The sequence below is a fragment of the Schistocerca americana genome, chromosome 2, assembly GCF_021461395.2.
Source record: "Schistocerca americana isolate TAMUIC-IGC-003095 chromosome 2, iqSchAmer2.1, whole genome shotgun sequence".
In the NCBI taxonomy this organism is placed as follows: domain Eukaryota; kingdom Metazoa; phylum Arthropoda; class Insecta; order Orthoptera; family Acrididae; genus Schistocerca; species Schistocerca americana.
In genome coordinates, this window is record NC_060120.1 from 635,539,730 (window position 1) to 635,560,252 (window position 20,523).

The window sequence follows — 20,523 nt, forward strand, 5'->3', positions numbered from 1 at the left end:
CACCAAACTTAATCTCCAGTGCCAGCAATGCAATCAGCCAACTACTGTCTTTTAAAATGTAAGTTACCATGTTGTCCGAGTGGCCAGATATAGTGGTCATTGTGTGTGACGTGTGCTTGCTTGTGTGAATGTGTGTTTTTTTCTTTTCTGAAGAAGGCTTGGGCCAAAAACTTACTGTATAATAGTCTTCTTGCTGTGGCTGTCTGCAACTCAACATGTCACCTTTATGGTAAGTAGCAATTTATCATTTTTATAATTGTTGAAGTTACCGTATTGTAAATGAAATATGTTCTTTAATGTCAATGTAAGATTCCATATTGTCACACACTGTTATATTAAATTCCTGAGTTTCTGATGATGCTCTTGTAAAATTATACAGTGAAACTGGTAAAAATAAAACAAAATGATTGAAACTTGTGGCTGTCCTGATAAATTACATTCAATGCCACTGAGCTATAACTTCACTGTAACCAGAAAACACACACACACACACACACACACACACACACACACACACACACACACACAAAGGTGTAACACACAAGCCTGTATGAATTTATGAGGTAAAAAACTAATTAATAGACATTTAGGAAAGAGGAATAACAAACGACCCTTTTTTTTTTTTTTTTTTTTTTCAATGACGCAGTGATTGCAATGTGAAATCTGTATTTACAAAGCAAGCACATGAAAAATTTATTCACGCTGTACACAAATAACTTCACACAACAAGGAAAGAAATAACAAAATGTATCAAAGCTATAATCTGAAAATTCACAAGAACAGATAAATTATTTCACAAAACTCCTGAAACCAAATTACAGTTAACAGACATTGCTATCAAATAACTTCACAGTTTAATATTTTCAATTATTTCCAAAATCTTGTGAAAATACCACTGCTCACTTTAGGCTACAGAGAAACCCATCATTTTTACAATTAGTTGCACAAATTAATGATACAAAAAAAGTTACCCCACAATTTATAGTGAGTAAATGATAACATCCAATGTGAAGTACATTTCATTAGAGCATACATCATAGGCCACACAAACTAAACTTTGCACACAACAGAAGTAAATTTACACTTCTGATAAAGGTGTAATAATCGAATCACATGTTTCTTCTCTTTCAATGTTTCGTAAGACCTACCCTTTGTAGTCTTACCCTGAAGCCATATCAAGAAGTAGCCAACAAAAAGTACTTACTGCTTCAGATTAATCGCATGAAATGCCGGAAACAACACTGTAATGATGGGGGGAGGTGTGCTGGACAACAACACACACTGGTGAGTAGCTTTTCTACATAAAATATTGAAAGAAGAGGGAAGAATTGAGGGAATAAATCTGCAGCAAAGATATTCAATTTTCTTACAGCATGGGATCAGTAGTCTGTATGCTCTATGAACTCAAGCAGAAGAAAATGTAATGAAGAAAGAGATGAGGTTATTGAGGAGATGGATTGTGTTTTAAATCTTGGGAAACATAAGCAGTCACTGATGTGTACACATATTTGACTTAAATAAGATAAAATGGAAGTATATTACACTGATATTTTTGATTAGAAACCAAATCTTTCAACTACTTGCCCAGACTTATTCCAGATTATATGCACAGACAATTTCCACAGCATTCAAGAACTCAGTAATACACTTCAATGGGTCCACTACCATTACAAAACAACATTACGCACAGGCTTGTCCTTGAATTCTCTAGTCGTCTTCTTCTTCTTCTTCTTTCCTTCACGAACCTTTGACCCATTCAATCTTTCTTGAAATTAAAAATATCTTAATTCTTTGATTGATTTGCTTATTTTTGTGATGCCCCAGTGAACAGGCAAGAGTTGTCACAAAATGACTCAAAGTGTGCACATCTTAGCAACATAATCCACATAATTACAGAATACATAAACCTGTATGGATGAGTGTTATATAACTACAATGACTGTAGCAAAGCAGTGTGCTGTTTAGGCACTTAGTCTAATTTATCTCATAGTCTACATTTTATTTTGGACTTGAGGCGACAGGTCTCACAAGAAGCAATTTGTACTCAGCTGACTAGCTTGGGGCACTCTGGTATAAAACATGCACACACGCACACACATGAGAATATGTACAGCCTCATAATGTGGCAAATAGCAATTCAGTTAGTACACCTTTTCAACTGTCATACCTATGAAAACAAGTACTTACAATTACGGACAAATCAATCTTGCACAGCCAGGTAACATTTGATTGTATTTGTAGATACAAGACTGCAACAATACCATGGTGTTTGTTTATAAATAAAAAAAGAAGAAAAGAATAAGAAAAGAGCACTTTCAAATTTTCAACTCTTCATTAACCCATTCATTCACAACACATTAAAGTCCTACAGGAATTGGTATGGAATTTATGTTACCTTCAATCTCGGCACATATCAATTTCATATCAAAATACAAGTCAGATTTTTTTTTTTTTTTTTTTTTACAATTTTATGTGCAAGAAAACAATGTTTCCATCGAAATGAAATCAAACATAAGCTTTTTTTAACTTTTGCAGTCACAACCAGCACAGTTTTTGTTTTAAAACTTGCAAAAATAGATTAGTTATGCACTCGATGTGTAGGTCCATACAAGCTACTCCTGGCAGCACCATCGATGAAAGAGTTTATATATAAGGCAGTTTATGAGCCATAAGTAATTAAGTGTATAAATAAGTAAAGCTACATAAACTATTAAGCAACAGTGATGTTTTGGAAACATGGTATGTAATAAAAAATATGAAATGATGATGTACTATAGTTTATCTAAAATAATCTTTGGATTAAGCTTCTAATTTTGTCACAGATACAAATATGCAAGCAATTGACAATAAAAAAACTGTATACAAGAGCCTATCATAACAACCTCCACAAAAAACACTGAACAGTCACCGGCATCCTTATACTCTTGCGCAGGTTTGCAGTTTCAAATACGTCAATTGTAAAAAATAAAACACCAAGCATTCAACAAACCATCTTCACCAACATGAACAGTATTGCATTAATTGCTCTCAGTCAGCCACATCACATCTCATTTTTAAAAATTCTGTTATTATTAAATATATATGTATATGTAATTACAAAAGCGATTGTACGTGAAAGTCTTTTTGGCCTTTAAACAAGGGCACAACTCTGCTCATGCGCAATTATCATCACTTCACTAAATTTGTTATAGTTCTATTGAGTGCTTTCAGTCACCAATATAAAAGTAAAAATTATAATTAAGAACTACTTACATCCAAAAAAATGCTGTGCTGCACCTTACCCTTTGGTCCCTGAAGGCATAATCTGCTTCGAATACTGCCTTATCAATTCCAGGTGGCGTACTAATATATTTCATATATTTACAACAGAGCAATAAAAGTAGTTTGGTTAGACAAAACTAACCACCATTTCCTTTGTTACACTCACTGATTCATTAATTACAGTTCATAAAGTCAACACATTCAGGGAAGAAAGGGCAAACAGTTTTTCTTCAATTTAGTTCCCAAAAAACTGGGAACAAATGACCAAACATTAAGCTCCAGACTCATCCTCGTGAGATTCCAGATGCAAAAAATGGCATAACTTAAAAAAAGTGATGTTGTATTTAGTAGGTATAAAAGTATGTTCAACAAAGATCTTTCTCCTGAGAAAAGTCTAGGCACAAGCCCAGTGTTTCACCTCACGTTCTCTTTTGTGCCCACTTAAAGTCATCTGCTCTCGGCTTACAACCAGTCAAGAATTCAATCACACACTCCAACATTTGCCAAAAACGTATCTTCTCTAATGGCCAGTTAAGCCACCCTGTAGTTATGCAAAAATAGGTTTCGTGAGGTGCAACATGGTGAATCCGATGATGTCTTCGTGGGAGTATTATGTGATACTCTTGTAAAAGAACAACCCAACGCGGCAATCCAAAGTATGTATGTGACCACTTGTGGATCTGAAAATAATAATAAATCAATGAAAATACAAATTTAATTCTACATTAGTTTATTTAAAGTTTGAAGTGCAGTCATTGGACTAATATATATAATCTCTGAAGATCCTTAAATACGGTAGGGTGAGCAGGATATTTATAGCTTAATCATTCAGGACAAAGGAGGCATGGGAACTGCATGCTGATCCCCTATTCCCATATCTGTTACAACTGTTTTCATGCAGTCTAGCTTACCTCTCCACGTTTACTACATTCTTCCATAATGGGTCACAATTTCATTTCGATTTTCTCAAGCTGGTCTCTACTACTGCAGATTTACATATTTCTCTATATTTTATGTTCCATATGCAATCATCACAGCATTCAACCACAGTTAGGACTGTCTGGTCAACAGTTCCTTTGTGCAGTTACCCTCTTCTGCTGGTCTGAGACCAAAGTAGTCTTTCAGGGGTCATGACATATTTAATCTCTGGTGGCAGTTATAATCCCAGTTTCAAGACACACGTTTGTAGTATGCGGCCTGCTTTGATGAACGTAGCAACACCGTGTGCAAGATGTACAGAAGGAATCTTGTATGTTCCATTCCATCTGACTATACCCTTCAATTTTAGTACCAGCATCTAAATGAGTTCCAATTTTGTTCAAACTTATTCTTCTGGAAGTATCATATCAAATAATGGGAAATGTAGGATGGAATAATGACAACATTAAGAAAAGGATAGATTGCTATTCACCATGTAGGTTGGTTGTTTGTGGGAAGAGACCAAACTGCGAGGCCATCGATCTCGTCAGATCAGGGAAGGAAGTCTGCCATGCCCTTTCAGAGGAACCATCCCAGCATTTGCCTGGAGCGATTTAGGGAAATCACGGAAAACCTAAATCAGGATGGCCGGACGCGGGATTGAACCGTCATCCTCCCGAATGCGAGTCCAGTGTGCTAACCACTGCGCCACCTCGCTCGGTATATTCACCATATAGTGGGATGCCGAGTCACAGATAGGTACAACAAGAAAGCTGCCGAACACACAAGTTCTCGGCCAAAAAGACCTTCAACAAATAAACAGACGACGTGCAAACGCACAAGTGACCACAGTGTCTGGCATCCTTTTGGTTGAAAACTTAAGTTTTTCATAGTATTTTTTGTTGTGCATCTGTGACTTATCATTTCCACTATATGGTGACTAGCAATATAGCCTTTTCATAATACTGTTTTCTGAACATCTGATTTACGTGCTCAAATTCAGACTCTAGGTTGTCATTATTTAACATCTGTAAAGACAGTTCACTTTTGCACTGGAAGATAAAACACTCCCCCTAAAGGGAAATGAGAAGGGTCACTATGTCATCCTGTGGTGCACTGTAAGCCTAAACACAGACTTGTGAAAAAAGTTTTCACAATCCAGCATAAAACAAAACTGTGTTAACAAATCTATATACACAGTAAAGGCTAGCTTGTGGAGTTCAAACTGGTTTTCCTGAATCATGCGGTCAGAAAAAGCAATTTTAGTAAGATGTCAACTAATGAAGCTTTTAGGAACTAAAATAGATGGAGGAGAGCTCTAATAATGAGAAATCTAAAGAGGCTGGCTGTAATTGTCCCTTACTTGGAAAAAAAATAGATCACACATAATACAGGTAATGACTGAAATTGATATTGTGATTTTTACCAAAGATCAAACATATGGTGCGACCCAGGGAAAACGACTATGTTATCAGATACTAGGAGGGGCCTCTGGATGTTTAAAACTATTTATCATAATTTTGCCTTGTTAAAATTCACACCCATTCATTAAAAAATGCATATCTTAGTAAGTACGAATGTGATCGGAAATCCACGAACTATGACGAAACTAGTAAGAGATACAGACTGCGCGCCAATGTCGGTAGTTGGCATTAAGAGCTCTTCCTACCTTATTCGATGGTAGCCATGCTCTCGGTTACGAGTAGTTTGTGACATGAGTGTTTCATTATTGATCTAATAGGAATAAAAGTGATATTATGGCATTCTGAATGTTAATTTCAAGTAAATAGATACCCCAAAGTTGACCGACAGCAATTTCAGATAATTAGCTTCCACCAACAGACACATCCAATGCGCCAATGAAGAATCTGCATGGGATGACATTTACGAGAGCTGCACCGCGCACAGGTAGGAGGAAATCTGACAACACGGCCCACCAAGGCGGATCAAGGAAGGTCCAACTCACACTCGCAAATTCCGGGTGGAAATGCTGACCAGTCATACTGTACGTCACATATACCACCCTCTACGGACCCACGGCTAAGCTGAGTAATACCCATGTGCTTGTGGTGAAAATTACACAGACAAAACTATTCTAAATGTGGGATGAATAAACAATGAAACAAACGGTGCTTACGTGAGAACTAAATAAGTCTGGAATGGCAATAAAGGGAGGGAGAAATTGTTGAAAAATCCTAGCTCATCATGCTTTGTACTAGAAATATGCAGTTAACAAACGAATGGAAATCCAAATTTGTGACAGTAATAAACAGAAAACGAAATAAGTTTCTGGGTGTAGCCTTGGGGGTAGGGGGGGCGTGTGTGTGTGTGGGGGGGGGGGGGGGCAGATGGGAGGGGAGGGGAGGGTACAAGCACTAGTTATGGAAGGTAAATTTTACAGGACAAAAGTTAAAAGGTATGCTATGTATAATGTAGGGACCTCTGGCTATTAGCACCACACAGGTAATTATTATTTAATGCTGAATTTCACTTTAAGAACTTTTAGGGCGCAAAACTTCTATGGTCATTAGCGCCCAGCCCGTGACGTAGGAAACAGGAAAAAACGAAATTTAAAATCAGCAGCAAGGGGAACAAAGTCATAAAATTTGAGAAACGAAAGGCAGAAGGAATGCTTAAAAATCCACTATAGAAAGGGGTTGGTTGTCCCCCCAAAAAAAAAATCAAATGACTGACGTCATTTCACTGTCACTAATAAACTGTAGAACGCGGTCAGCTGAGCGCGTGTCATCTGCTAAAATCAACGATAGATCAGGCGATAGCTGTAGACGGGAGCGTAACGGATTAAAATAGGGGCATTCAATTAAAAGGTTTCTGACCGTCCACAGCTGAGGGCAGTGGGGACAGAGTGGGGGAGGATCACCGCTTAAAAGATGTCGATGGCTAAAAAGACAGTGCCCTATCCGGAGTCTAGCTAAAATTACCTCCTCCCGACGACGCGTTCGGGAGGAAGAGGTCCAAGCGCAAGGAAGGGCTTTCACTTCCCGCAATTTATTATGGGGAAGTGTTGACCAATGCGAATGCCATAAATGAGCAACTTGGCGACATAAACCGCTCCGTAGATCGGTAAACGGAAGAGACTGAATAGCTGGCCGAGGAAGAGAGACTGCAGCCTTGGCCGCTATATCGGCCGCCTCATTCCCACAGATACCAGCGTGTCCCGGGAGCCAGAGGAACGCCACTGAGACGCCCCCCAGGTGGAGCAAGCGCAGACAGTCCTGAATCCGGTGGACCAGAGGGTGCACAGGGTAAAGAGCTTGGAGACTTAGGAGAGAGCTGAGAGAATCTGAGCAGATTACGTACTGTATCCGCTGATGGCGGCGGATGTAGTGGACAGCCTGGAGAACAGCGTAAAGCTCCGCAGTATAAACCGAACACTGGTCGGGAAGCCGAAAGTGATTTGGGGTGTCGCCAACAATATAGGCACTCCCTACACCTAACGATGTTTTCGAGCCGTCAGTGTAAATAAATGTGGCTTACGTCATTTGTGCACATAGAGCAGCAAATGCCCGACGGTAGACAAGTGTAGGGGTACCATCCTTGGGAAATTGACATAGGTCTCTGAGCAAGTCGATCCGGGGACGGAGCCAAGGCGGTGCTGTACCCCAAGTTGTCAAGAAGGTTTTAGGAAGCGGAGCAGTTGACGGAAGCGGACTCCCGGGGGTAGTAGGGAGGAGGAGCGGCCTGCATACCTGACATCAAAGGAGGTGTCGAAAAAAAGGTCATGGGCTGGATTAGCAGGCATGGAAGACAGATGGCTAGCATAACGACTCAGAAGGACTGCCCGCCGATTGGACAGCAGAGGTTCAGCAGTCTCAGCATAAAGGCTTTCCACAGGGCTGGTGTAAAAAGCTCCAGACACTAAACGTAATCTACGGTGGTGGATAGAGTCGAGACGCCGAAGAATAGACGGCCGAGCAGAGTAGACTATGCTTCCATAATCCAATTTCGAGCGCACTAAGGCGCGATAGAGGCGGAGAAGGACCACTCGGTCCGCTCCCCAGGAGGTACCATTCAGGACACGGAGGGTGTTAAGGGAACGCAGACAGCGAGCCGAAAGATAGGAAACGTGGGAGGACCAGCACAGTTTTCTGTCAAACATAAGACCCAAGAATTTAGCGACGTCGGAAAACGGAAGGTTGACAGGACCCAGATGTAAGGAGGGTGGAAGAAACTCCTTACGTCGCCAAAAATTAACACAAACGGTCTTACTGGGTGAGAAACGGAAGCCGGTTTCGATGCTCCACGAGTGGAGGCGATCGAGACATCCTTGAAGACGTCTTTCAAGCAGGCTGGTCCGTTGAGAGCTGTAGTAGATCGCAAAATCATCCACAAAGAGGGAGCCCGAGACATCAGGAAGGAGACAATCCATAATTGGATTAATGGCGATGGCAAACAGTACAACACTCAGCACGGAGCCCTGGGGTACCCCATTTTCTTGGGAGAAAGTACGGGAGAGAGTAGTGTTCACCCGCACCCTAAATGTGCGCTCTGCCATAAATTCGCGAAGAAAAAGGGGCAGCCGGCCTCGAAAGCCCCAAGAGAACAGTGTGCGGAGGATGCCTGTCCTCCAACAGGTATCGTATGCTCTCTCCAGATCAAAAAATATTGCTACCGTTTGGCGTTTCCGGAGAAAATTGTTCATGATATAAGTGGAGAGAGCAACAAGATGGTCAACGGCAGAACGATGCTTTCGGAATCCGCATTGGGCTGGTGTTAGAAGACTGCGGGATTCCAGCCACCAAGCTAAACGGTAATTCACCATACGCTCCAAAACCTTACAGACACTACTCGTGAGAGAAATGGGGCGATAGCTAGAGGGGAGATGTTTGTCCTTTCCAGGTTTCGGAACGGGAACGACAATAGCTTCCCGCCAGCGCCTGGGAAAGGTACTGTCGGTCCAAATTCGATTGTAAAGGCGAAGGAGGTAACGCAGGCTATGGGTTGATAAATGCAGCAACATTTGGACATGGATACCATCCGGTCCTGGGGCGGAGGAGCAAGAAGAAGAGCGGGCATGTTGGAGTTCCCGCATGGAGAAAACAGTATTGTAGCTTTCGTGATTTTGAGAGGAGAAAGCAAGATGTTGCACTTCCGCTGCACGTTTCTTCAGGAGAAACGCTGGCGGGTAATTTGAAGAGCTCGAAATCTCAGCAAAGTGCTGACCCAATGAGTTAGAAATTGCGACGGGGTCCACTAAGGTATCATGCGCGACAGTGAGCCCAGAGACCGGGGAGAAACTAGGCGCGCCTGAGAACCGTCGAAGCCGACTCCAAACTTCCGAGGAGGGAGTGAAGGTGTTAAATGAGCTAATAAAGAATTTCCAGCTTGCCTTCTTGCTATCGCGGATGACGCGACGGCATCGCGCACGGAGCTGCTTATATCGGATACAGTTTGCCAAAGTTGGATGGTGACGGAAAATGCGAAGAGCACGTCGCCGCTCACGTATTGCGTCACGGCATGCCTCGTTCCACCAAGGAACTGGGGGGCGCCGGGGCAATTCAGAGGTGCGTGGTATTGAACGTTCCGCAGCTGTGAGAATAACGTCGGTAATATGTGTGACCTCATCGTCGACGCTGGGAAAGCGACGGTCATCGAATGTCGCTAGAGACGAAAAAAGTGTCCAATCGGCTTGGGCAAACTTCCAGCGTCGCGAGCGCATATATGGCAGTTGAGGCTGCAGTCTAAGAACACATGGAAAGTGGTCACTCGAGTGTGCATCATCAAGGGCGAACCATTCGAAGCGCCGAGCTAGCGGAACAGTATCGACCGCAAGGTCCAAATGAGATAAATTTGTCGTGGAGGCAGACAAAAATGTGGGGACCCCAGTGTTGAGGCAGACTAGATCCGCTTGGTGGAAGACGTCTAGCAATAGTGAGCCACGTGGACAAGGATGTGGAGATCCCCAAAGCGGGTGGTGGGCATTGAAGTCCCCAACCAGCAAATAGGGGGGTGGAAGCTGATCAAGAAGATGAAGGAGATCAGCTCGTGCCATTGGTGTAGACGATGGAATGTACACCGTACAAAGAGAGAACGTGTATCCAGAAAGGGAAAGACGGACGGCGACAGCTTGGAAGGAACTGTTTAAGGGGATTTGGTGATAATGGAGAGTATCGTGGAGCAGAATCATGAGTCCTCCATGGGCTGGAGTGCCTTCAACAGAGTGGAGGTCATATCGGACGGACTGAAAATGAGGGAGAACAAAGCAGTCATGGGGACGCAGCTTTGTTTCCTGAAGGCAGAAGATGACCGGCGAGTAGGATCGTAAGAGGATCGACAATTCATCCCGATTGGCTCGAATGCCGCGGATATTCCAGTGGATAATGGACACAGGGTGAACAGAAAATGGAGGAACGTGACCAAGGGTGCTGTCAACTCAACGACTGCTCAGAGCTTGCGACCGACAGCATGGAATGGCATTCAGTCGAAGGTAGAAGATCCTGATCCATAGGTTGGTCAGGAGCAGCTCCAGCCACCAACGATCGGCCAGTTGACCGGCCACCAGCAGTGCGCCCCGGCGACACAGAAGACGGCCGAGGGCGATTTCCGCCAGGTTGTGCTGTAGATGGGACACGCCTTGGCGGAGAAGGAGAGGAACTGTGTTTCTTCGTAGCCTTCTTGGAAGTATGTTGTTTAGATGAAGGAGGAACCGATGGTTGTGAAGTTGCGGTACGTAAAAACTCTTCACGAGAATGCTCTTTTTTCGAAGACTTGGCGTCTGACTTTTGGGCTCGAGATTTAGCAGAACCCGACGAAGGGTGAGCCATAGAGTGGGCGGGCGAAAGTGGTGAAGTTGAACGGGGGATCTTTGCGCTGGCCGATCTGACGACCGTGGTACTAAAGGTGAGGTCGCAAGTCTGCGTGGCCGCCTCCTTTGTTGGCCGAGGAGAAGCAAGGACAGAGCTGTATTTTCCTTTCTGAGGCACAGTGGGCTGTCGACTGGCGAGTAACTTTCGAGCAGCAAAGGTCGACACCTTTTCCTTCACTCTTATTTCCTGGATGAGTTTTTCGTCCTTAAAAACGGGGCAATCTCGAGAGGAAGCAGCGTGGTCACCCATACAGTTGATGCAGCGAGGGGATGGAGGTGGACAAGCACCCTCATGGGCACCCTTGCCACACGTAACACATTTGGCCGGATTGGAACAGGACTGGCTGGTGTGATTGAACCGCTGACATCGATAGCAACGCGTAGGGTTTGGGACATAAGGGCGATCGGAAATTATCTCATAGCCTGCTTTGATTTTTGATGGGAGTTGAACTTTGTCAAATGTCAAGAAGACAGTGCGGGTTGGAATGATGTTCGAGTCAACCCTTTTCATAACCCGATGAACAGCTGTGATGCCCTGGTCAGACAGGTAGTGCTGAATTTCTTCGTCAGACAATCCATCGAGGGAGCGTGTATAAACGACTCCACGCGAGGAATTTAAGGTACGGTGCGGTTCCACCCGGACAGGGAAGGTGTGGAGCAGAGAAGTACGCAGCAATTTTTGAGCCTGGAGGGCACTGTGTGTTTCCAACAACAGGGTGCCATTCCGTAATCTGGAACAAGACTTTACAGGACCCGCAATTGCGTCGACACCTTTCTGAATAATGAAAGGGTTGACCGTGGAAAAGTCGTGACCTTCGTCAGACCGAGAAACAACGAGGAACTGTGGCATCGATGGAAGAACCGTCTGTGGCTGAGACTCAGTGAACTTACGTTTGTGAGCAGACATAGTGGAAGGTGAGGAAACCATTGCGGAAGAATCCCCCATGATTACCGGCGTCTCCGATGGCGCGCTCCTCCCTTGTGGGGGCCCTCACCGAGGGCACACCCGCCTTAGGTGATTGTTCACACCTCAGGTCACACCTCCCGACAAACGGACGGAGGGACCAATCGGCACTTGCGGAAGGTATCAGCTCGGGTAATCACCCCTCCCTGGGCCTGGCCGTTACCAGGGGGTACGTACGTGTCCTACCTGTCTACCCGGGGCGGGGAATTACGCGTTACCCCGTCACCGGCTACGCATGGAAGTGCGTGGGTCGGCCTTCAGACACGCACAGGGAGGAAGAAAGAGACAGGGAAAGGAAAGAAGAGAGGTCTCAAACGCCGCAGCGGAGACAAGGGTAAAGAGAAGAGGTAAGGAGAAGAGGTAAGGAAAAGAGAAGGACGAAGAAAGATGAAGACATACAAGCAAGGAAGGCGAAGAGGGCGGTACATTTACAAGCGTCCGTCTCCGGACGTAGGCACAAACCATACTCCCCAGAGGGGGAGAAAGGGAAGGAAAGAGCCAGAGGTGAGGGGGGGGGGGGGGGGGGGGAAGATGGGGGATGGGGAAGGATACGGAAAGGGAAGGTATGCAGCCCGGAAAGGAAGGAAGGCCACATTAGTTCGGGGTCCCGTGCTCGCTACACACGTATCCACAAAAGAGTTGTGGATCCCCTGGGGGGACTTTAAGAACTGTCTTCTGGCTAAGACAGTTAACGAATTACACGAATAAGCAACATGTAATTTTCTAGCAGCTACAGACTTGCTACCCATGTGTCAGATTACAAATTCTACGTTCCAAGGATTTCTTCCTGTCATTTATCATATCTTTGATCTCTCACAATGACTTGTATACATGGAAAATGCCAAGTTGCACTATGCTTTCTATTTACACTGTAGATCCTCTATAGCTGACTGGATAAATCACTTGCAAGGTTAGAGGAAGGCAGTGGCATACTGTCTCAGATACGATCAAGCCTTGTAAAGCACTGTCATCATCAAATCAATCTTTAACTTGATCATAGCTTTAATTTAGCTATAGAAACTTTAAAGCTAAACATACAAGGATATTTAAAGGCATTAATTTATTGCAGCCCAGACAACATATTCTCCTTCCACAAAGATATGGGACTTATAACAGAATGTTAATCAAATAGTAAATAATTTTACATAAAGACAGTGGACTTTGAACAGCAAACAGAAGAAGTCCACTTTACTTTAAAGAGTTAATACAAGAAAATAACACAAAAATGCTGCACATACATTGTGGTAAAAATGACAGTGGCTATGAAACAGAAAATAACAGAAACCATTAGCTATATTAACACATAGAAATACAAACAATACTTACTAATACCTTAATAGATTATGTTACATATATTTATTTATTGGCTTTTTTATCTCTGATAACATGTTACACTACAGATATCAGTCAAGTCAAGTGCACTATTTTTTATGCACAAAGAGAATAATATATAATGTAGACTACATGAACTAAATGTATGATGATGATAAAAGTGTGTGCTGGACTGACACTCTAACCAGGGACCTTACTCATTCACTGGCATGTGCTCTACCAACTTTGCTACCAAGGTGTGACACACAACCAATCCTAAAAAAAAAAAAAAAAAAAAAAAAAAAAAAAAAAAAAAAAAAAAAAAAAAAAAAAATTGACATGTTCCACATCCATGAGGATCTCCTCAGCACGGGTCTATGGAATGAAAACTAATCTAATCTAAGCTTTACTTCAGCTGGTACCTCATCTCCTACCTTCCACACTGCACGGAAGTTCTCCTGTGAAACTTAAAGGACTAGCACTGTTGGAAGAAATAATACTGAAGAGACATGGCTTAACCACACCACGTGGGATATTTTTGCAGAATGAATTTTCTCTCATCAGCAGAGTGTGTGCCAATACGAAACTTCCTGGCAGATTAAAACTGTGTGGCGTACTTAGACTCAAAACTGGGACCTTTGTCTTTTACTGGCAAGTGCTTGGAGCTAGAAGACAAGGTGCCAGCAAAAGTAAAGCTTTGAGGATGGATTGTGAGTCATATTTGGGTTGCTTGTTTGGTAGAGCAATTGCTCACAAAAGGCAAAGTCATAAGTTCAGTGAAAAATTAATTCTGAAACTTCCCCCCAGTCTGTTGCTAAGCCATGTCTCTGCAGTACCCTTTCTTCCTGGAGGGCTAGTCCTACAAGTTTCACATGGCAAGTTCTGTGATGGTTGAAAGGTAGGAGATGTAGTACTGGCTGAAGTAAAGCTGTGACGACAGATTGTGGCTCTTGCTTGGGTAACTCAGTTGGTAGAGCACTTTCCTACAATAGGGAGAGGTCCCTGGTAAAAGTCCTGGTACAGCAAGCAATTTCAATTGCCAGGAAATTTCATTAGCAGTGGATGCTCCACTGCACAACGAAAAATGTATCTATGATAACTTTAGAAGTCAATATGTAAAGCAAATAAATGTGTGACATTGTACACAGTAATTTACGTATCTATGCAATCACTAATTACATAAAAATGTCAAAATGTAAATATGATCAGAAGGTTTGTTTAAAGGACTATATCCTCAATAGCTTTCATTTTTACACAGAGTTTACTGAAAAGTTTCAGTACCATCTAGAATGCACCCCTCTGACAAATTCTGGTGTTTGTATAGGTTGTATAATAGTTTTTGCTGATTCTGGTGTTATGGTCATGGACATACCATTTCATCTGCAAACTTTTGTTACTGTCTATCATGTTTGTTTTGAAAAATAAAATGGTTTCTTTTAAGTATGTGCATGGTAATGGAAGTATGTTAAGTGTTATGAAGCCAGGTTTGCACAGTTCCCTTACTTCACTTGCTGCTATTATTTTAATGGCCTCCTCCTGAATTTTCAATGTTCTGAGTGCTGCTTGAGTGTTTCCCCAGCATGCAATTCCACAGTTCAGATGTGACTAAATGTAAGCATAATATGGCAAACTCCACGATGGAACAAAAACAACAGTAATAGGGAAAGGGTGAAGAGCTACTCACCACAAAGGAGGCACTGTGTGCACAATCAAAATGAATGCTAGAAATATTCAGCTGACTGAGTAAGTCCATCACACATTCACACAACCACAACTAATACACATGGCTACTGTCATCTCCAGGCTCTGAGGTAAGCAGTAATCTTTGCTGAGGTGGGTAGTGGCAATAGGAGGCTTGCAGCCAACGATGAATAATTTGATGGTCAGCACATCTGGGAGCATCACATGAGCAAGGCAACGATGCAGTAACAGTACACAGGACTGGGTCACTATCCAGCTTCAAAGGTGCACCCATATCATTAGCAAGTACAACCGAGGACTGGAGCAACTGAATCACAATCTCTGCCAGAGTTTCAACCATCTCCCATAGAGCCCTGAAATGAAAAATGGGCTCCCACTATCTACCTCATCCCTCCCACAGTGATAGTCCCACCCACTGAGCCTAAGCAATATCATTGTTCGTAGACCTAGATGCAAGATCTGTCCCACACATCCTCACACTACCATATACTCTAGTTCTGTCTCACGAATTTCATACCTCGTCAAAGGCAGAGGCAGCTGTAGAAGCAGCCATCTTCTCCGACAAATTAGCTACAACCACTGTGCTGCATTATACATATTCATGACAAATAACAAGTTGTCTGTCCGCAGGATGGCTACTGACTGGCTAACTGGCAAAGAGAGAGCTGGACCACCCAGTTGCTAAACATACTGCCAAACGTGATATGCTTCACTTTAACAACAGCTTCACAGCCTTTGCCAATTGGATTCTTCCCACCAACATCAGCTTTTCTGAACTCCACAGGTAGGAACTCTGCCTGCAGCATTCCCTTGTTGCCCTAACATCCCCCCTCCCCTCCAACCTTCCCCACCCACAACCCCTTTGCTAGTCCCTGTCCTCCACCTGCCTATCCCCTTCCCTTTCCAACACCAGTACTACATATGCTTTCTATCCCATCAACACACTTACATAGTCTTTTTCCCTTCACTACATCTCTTTGCCTCTCCCCTCCTCCCCTTCCCAGTGCAGCCTCCCCCAACACTGCACCTAACAGCCCTATCCTATTCCCACCACATCCCTGCACACTCCCAGAGGCAACACTATCATCTTCCCACACCCAACCTGCTATCCCTCTCCTTCACAACCCCACACCTCTTCTATTCCCCCACTACCCAGCTCAGCAAAGATTGCTGCTTACCTCAGTTGCACTTGCAGTCAGCTTTTAGCGTCCAGAGGCAACAGTGGTCATGTGTGTGAGTTGTGATTGTGTGATAGTTTTTTTACGTCTGACGAGGGCCTTAGTATGACAGCTGACTGTTTCTACAATTCTTAGTATCTATTTTTAAAAGGATAACAAGGATTATTTATTATTCTTGAATAGAAAGAAGCATCTTAAGGACTCTGGCACAGAGATAAAATTTATAGAACAGATGACAGTAGAGGAAATTTGAGTTAATCCTCTCCCTAGCTGCCATTAAGTGTCAGTCTCTGGATATAAATCAAATATTGTAGCCCTAGGGGACTTTCCTGAATTTAATAACCCTCATTTGAATCTCCAGATTTGGTTATTTTTCTGAACCGCCAATGCAGATCTGTAGCTAAGTAATCCTAAAGTAGCATTAGTTTTTATGTTCATGTTTATCTTATGCACAATATTACTGACTACAAAAAAATTACAAATTATGCTTAGCTTGTCACAGATTTAGTCTGTGTTTTTTGTGTATTATTTGCCTGCTCTGTTGTAGGCTGGTGAGATTCAAAACTGCTTATCTGATGCCTTTTCTTCACTTCTTCACCATCAGTCACAGGTCTTCTATGAGTCTGCTGTTATTCCCTGAGTAATATGTTGGAGGCCTGACTTTAGTTGTTATCCATTACTGTCTACGTTGAATCTTTAAAAGAAATTACCACACTAACACTTCGCTTTGTTGTGCTCCCTGCTTTTATGTTACAGTGTGATACTATATGCTCAAGTGTTTCCTCTCCTCTGGCCATATTTCACACAATCTGAATATGCAGAATCCATGCCATGTCTAATTAATAATTGTCCAGGTCAAACCTAGTCAGGGCACCTTTCACTTCTTAACAGCTTCCTCAATGATGATGAATAGTGAATGTATTCCTTGGCCCATTGCGCTTTGTTCCCTTCACCTTGGTGTTGCCTGGGCACAACTACTGCATCATCATTGCTGTTTGTTGATACTATAGTATGTATTTTGTGAAGTCAGTTTATCAGTTGAGATGTAACTCGGGTAGAAAAAAATGAGATGGTGACATGTCAGCATGACAAGTAGCTGTTTCCACTGCAGTCTTTCACCATCTTTTACAATGATGATCACAGGCCCAGGCTCTTATCAAAATTTTTGTAACCATAGACAGTTGAGAAAGGCACTCAGCAGTACTTTCTACAGTGCACATCACTTCTACAAACAGCAACAAACAAATATGTACAAAATTACCCAAACACTGGATTTAAATTAAGGAAAATACAGACATTCTTAAATTTACTTGCATGTCTGAAAGAACAGACACTGTTGATGATCCACAGTGGTACAAAATAATTCCAAGTTTATTTCCTGACTGCAAATTCTTTGATCTTAGCTGTATTAGGCATAGATTCACTACCTATTAGCGACCTGTGAAAATTTGTGCCATCCGTGCACACTCCCGGTCCACCACAAATTTTCAGGTGTCACTAATAAGCAGCACATCAATATACCTAATACAGCTGTCACAGTATTTGTAGTCAGCAAATAATTCCAAATTCTGAAATTTGTTTGGCCAATTTGTCTCAAGATGTTTACTATGAAGATTGATAATGCACTGCTAATCATTAAAATTTCAACACCACGAAGATGACATGCAACTAATATCAAATTGGCATGAAATGCACTACTTGTTTGGATATGCAAGTGATAAGCATTTCAGCATGATCACACAAAGTAGGTATGAGTAACACTATCGACAATGAGTGATGATAAGATAATGCTCAACTGTCTGTTGTCCACGCTATGTTGACCTACCGCAATACAGACGACATTTTACTGTTACAGCGAGCAGCCTGGTCATTGTATTATGATGTACCCTCATCTGTCATCCAAGCTCAGTTTCACTATGCCCTGCAAGGGTACTAAATTTCACTCCATGTTTAACCACAAATCCCCAACAAATTTCATCATGTGCACTTTCCACTATACTGTATAAGTATAATTCCATTATTAAGTACCCTTCCTGATGTTATAATTTTAATGACCAACAGTGTGCTACAAAAGGGGTGGCCTACAAAAATATTTTTTTCAAATATTAGGAGCCACAGCTTTATTAGGCTGTTGCATCAAGACTTATTTTGTTCTGAAAACATACGAAGCGTTAAAATTTATACATGATTGGTTAAACACTGCAATTTGTGTGTTTCAGCAGTTTGCCCTAATGGAGAAGAAAAGATATGCCCAGAACAAAAACTGAGCATAAAACAGCTGCCTCTGTTTAGATTTACTCTGCTAACTGCAATAACCAACTTAATAAGATTTAAGTACCATTACATAACTGAACATAATTTTGAGTACAAAATTTACAATGAACTAGTTGTAAAAACAAAGATACATTGTATGTCAATGAAACACTTTAAAATCTCAATTATTTCACTATCTCCTCTAAGCAAAAGCCTCCCTCTGAGCCATCAGCCATCCTTCCTGAATCATCCTTCCAACTTCTCACTTATTTTCTTCTCTTGCCCACTCCACCTTGACACAATTCTGCCCAATCTACCTTCCGAACTGGAGGCATTATGTTTTCAGCCAGTACCATGTAGCTTTTTTGTTGTGCCTATCTGCAACTCAACATCTCTGCTACATGGCGAGTAGTAATCTATCCCTTTTTCATAATATTGTTAATGATGGTGACTTGACAGATATGAACAAAATTTCTGATGGTATCATTCTGAAATTTATGGACAACCCATTGCAATGAATATTAAATTATATTTTTAGACAGACCATAAACGTCTAAACCATCTTCATCTGCAGAGTTTTCTGCTACATTTCAGTGTAGCATCCACTTCTTTATACACATTTTTCCCCCATTCTACTGCAAGAATGAGTTAGAAAAGTCTGTTCCAGTTGTTCGAGGATACTGACGCACTGCTTTCTGAATGTCCTCAATTGTCTCACAGCACTGACTTTGCACCTGTTCTTTCATAGAACAGAAAACATGGTAGTATGATGGCGTCCACAATACCGCTAGCAGTTTGAGGCCACATGTTATTGTGATGCAAGATGATCCTCAATGGATGTTTACCATGGAATGCGCAATGATGTGTGTCTGGATACAACAGACAACATTTACTGTCTCTCCAGGGTTTGGAAAATGCGCCAGAATGCAAATCCTCTGCACCCACAATATGCTAGCCATAACTTTCCCAGCAGAACACACTGTCCCCAGTTTCTTTCTTGTGGGTGAATCTGAATAAGTGCTGGGCCACTCCATATTGTGGTGTTATGTTTTGGGCTCATAATGATGGAACCAGCTTTTAATACCTATCACAACACTCATCACAAGGTTGTCTCCATTTTGACATCTCTGAAGACAACATCAGATGGTTATTTTCTTAAGTTGGTAGTCCACAGTCAATGAGCATAAACACAAGGCTTCAGTCATTTCTTGAGTTACACTACATCCTACTGATAGTTTTGTAATGATTTCATTCACAGTGACATGGCTGTCTTCTTTTGATACAAATACTCTCTCCCTCTCGTACTATGAAGGCAGTTCAAGGGTGACTGTTAAAAGGTTCATCTTGGATGCTCATGTTCTCATCTTTGATACACGTCATTCTTCCCTTAGACTCCTGGCACACTTACATGGACACTGAAGAATGAGAAATTTAAGCAGAATACTTTGCATCTTTAATAAGGAATTCAATGATGGCACACTGCCCAAAACAAAATATCAATGTTCACCATAACCTAAATATAGCCTATGCGCAAATAATAAAAGATGATGACACCACAATGTCTCAACACATAGTATGAAGTTTTTAGATTATGATAAAGTAGTGATTTTTCCTACACTGTTGGAATTGCAGCTGTAACAAAGGATTGCTTACTACTTTCAGTTCAAAACCCTTGGCCAGGTAGGTTGGTTGGTTGGTTGGTTTGTTTAAAAGAGGAGGGAAGGGACCAAACTACAGGGTCATCAGACCCTTGTTCCGAATAAAACAATGCCACAAGTGTGAGAATAAAACAAACGAGACTGACAACTCAAAACAGATTGGAAGGAAAAATCACAAAAACAATGGAAGACAACAAACATGTATACAGACAAAAGGGGACAAGAAAACCACAAATGCAAGAAATGGGATGAAGAGATTAAAAACAACAAAGCATATTACCATGGCTGGCTGACCATGAGAATAAGAAAGGAGAAGCCAGCCTCTCTGTAACACACTAAAACCTCCACCCTAGAAGCACAAGGATGGAGGACACAGAGGGACAAAGGACATGCTATAAAACTTAGATCAAATGATAAAACCCACACTCACGAATAAAACATAAAACTAAATCA

General features: G+C 42.1%; 1 protein-coding gene across 3 annotated transcripts in view; it reads right to left on the bottom strand.

Moving 5' to 3' along the window:
- Window positions 1-743: 743 nt before the first annotated feature.
- Window positions 744-20,523, bottom strand: part of LOC124595334 (plasmanylethanolamine desaturase) — a 72,487-nt gene continuing 52,707 nt past the window's right edge. For all 3 annotated transcript variants that reach the window (XM_047134041.1, XM_047134043.1, XM_047134040.1), the window contains one exon: window positions 744-3,941. In XM_047134041.1, the coding sequence (XP_046989997.1) occupies window positions 3,681-3,941 (261 nt within the window). In that variant the 3' untranslated portion in view covers window positions 744-3,680. The remainder of the gene's footprint in view (window positions 3,942-20,523) is intronic.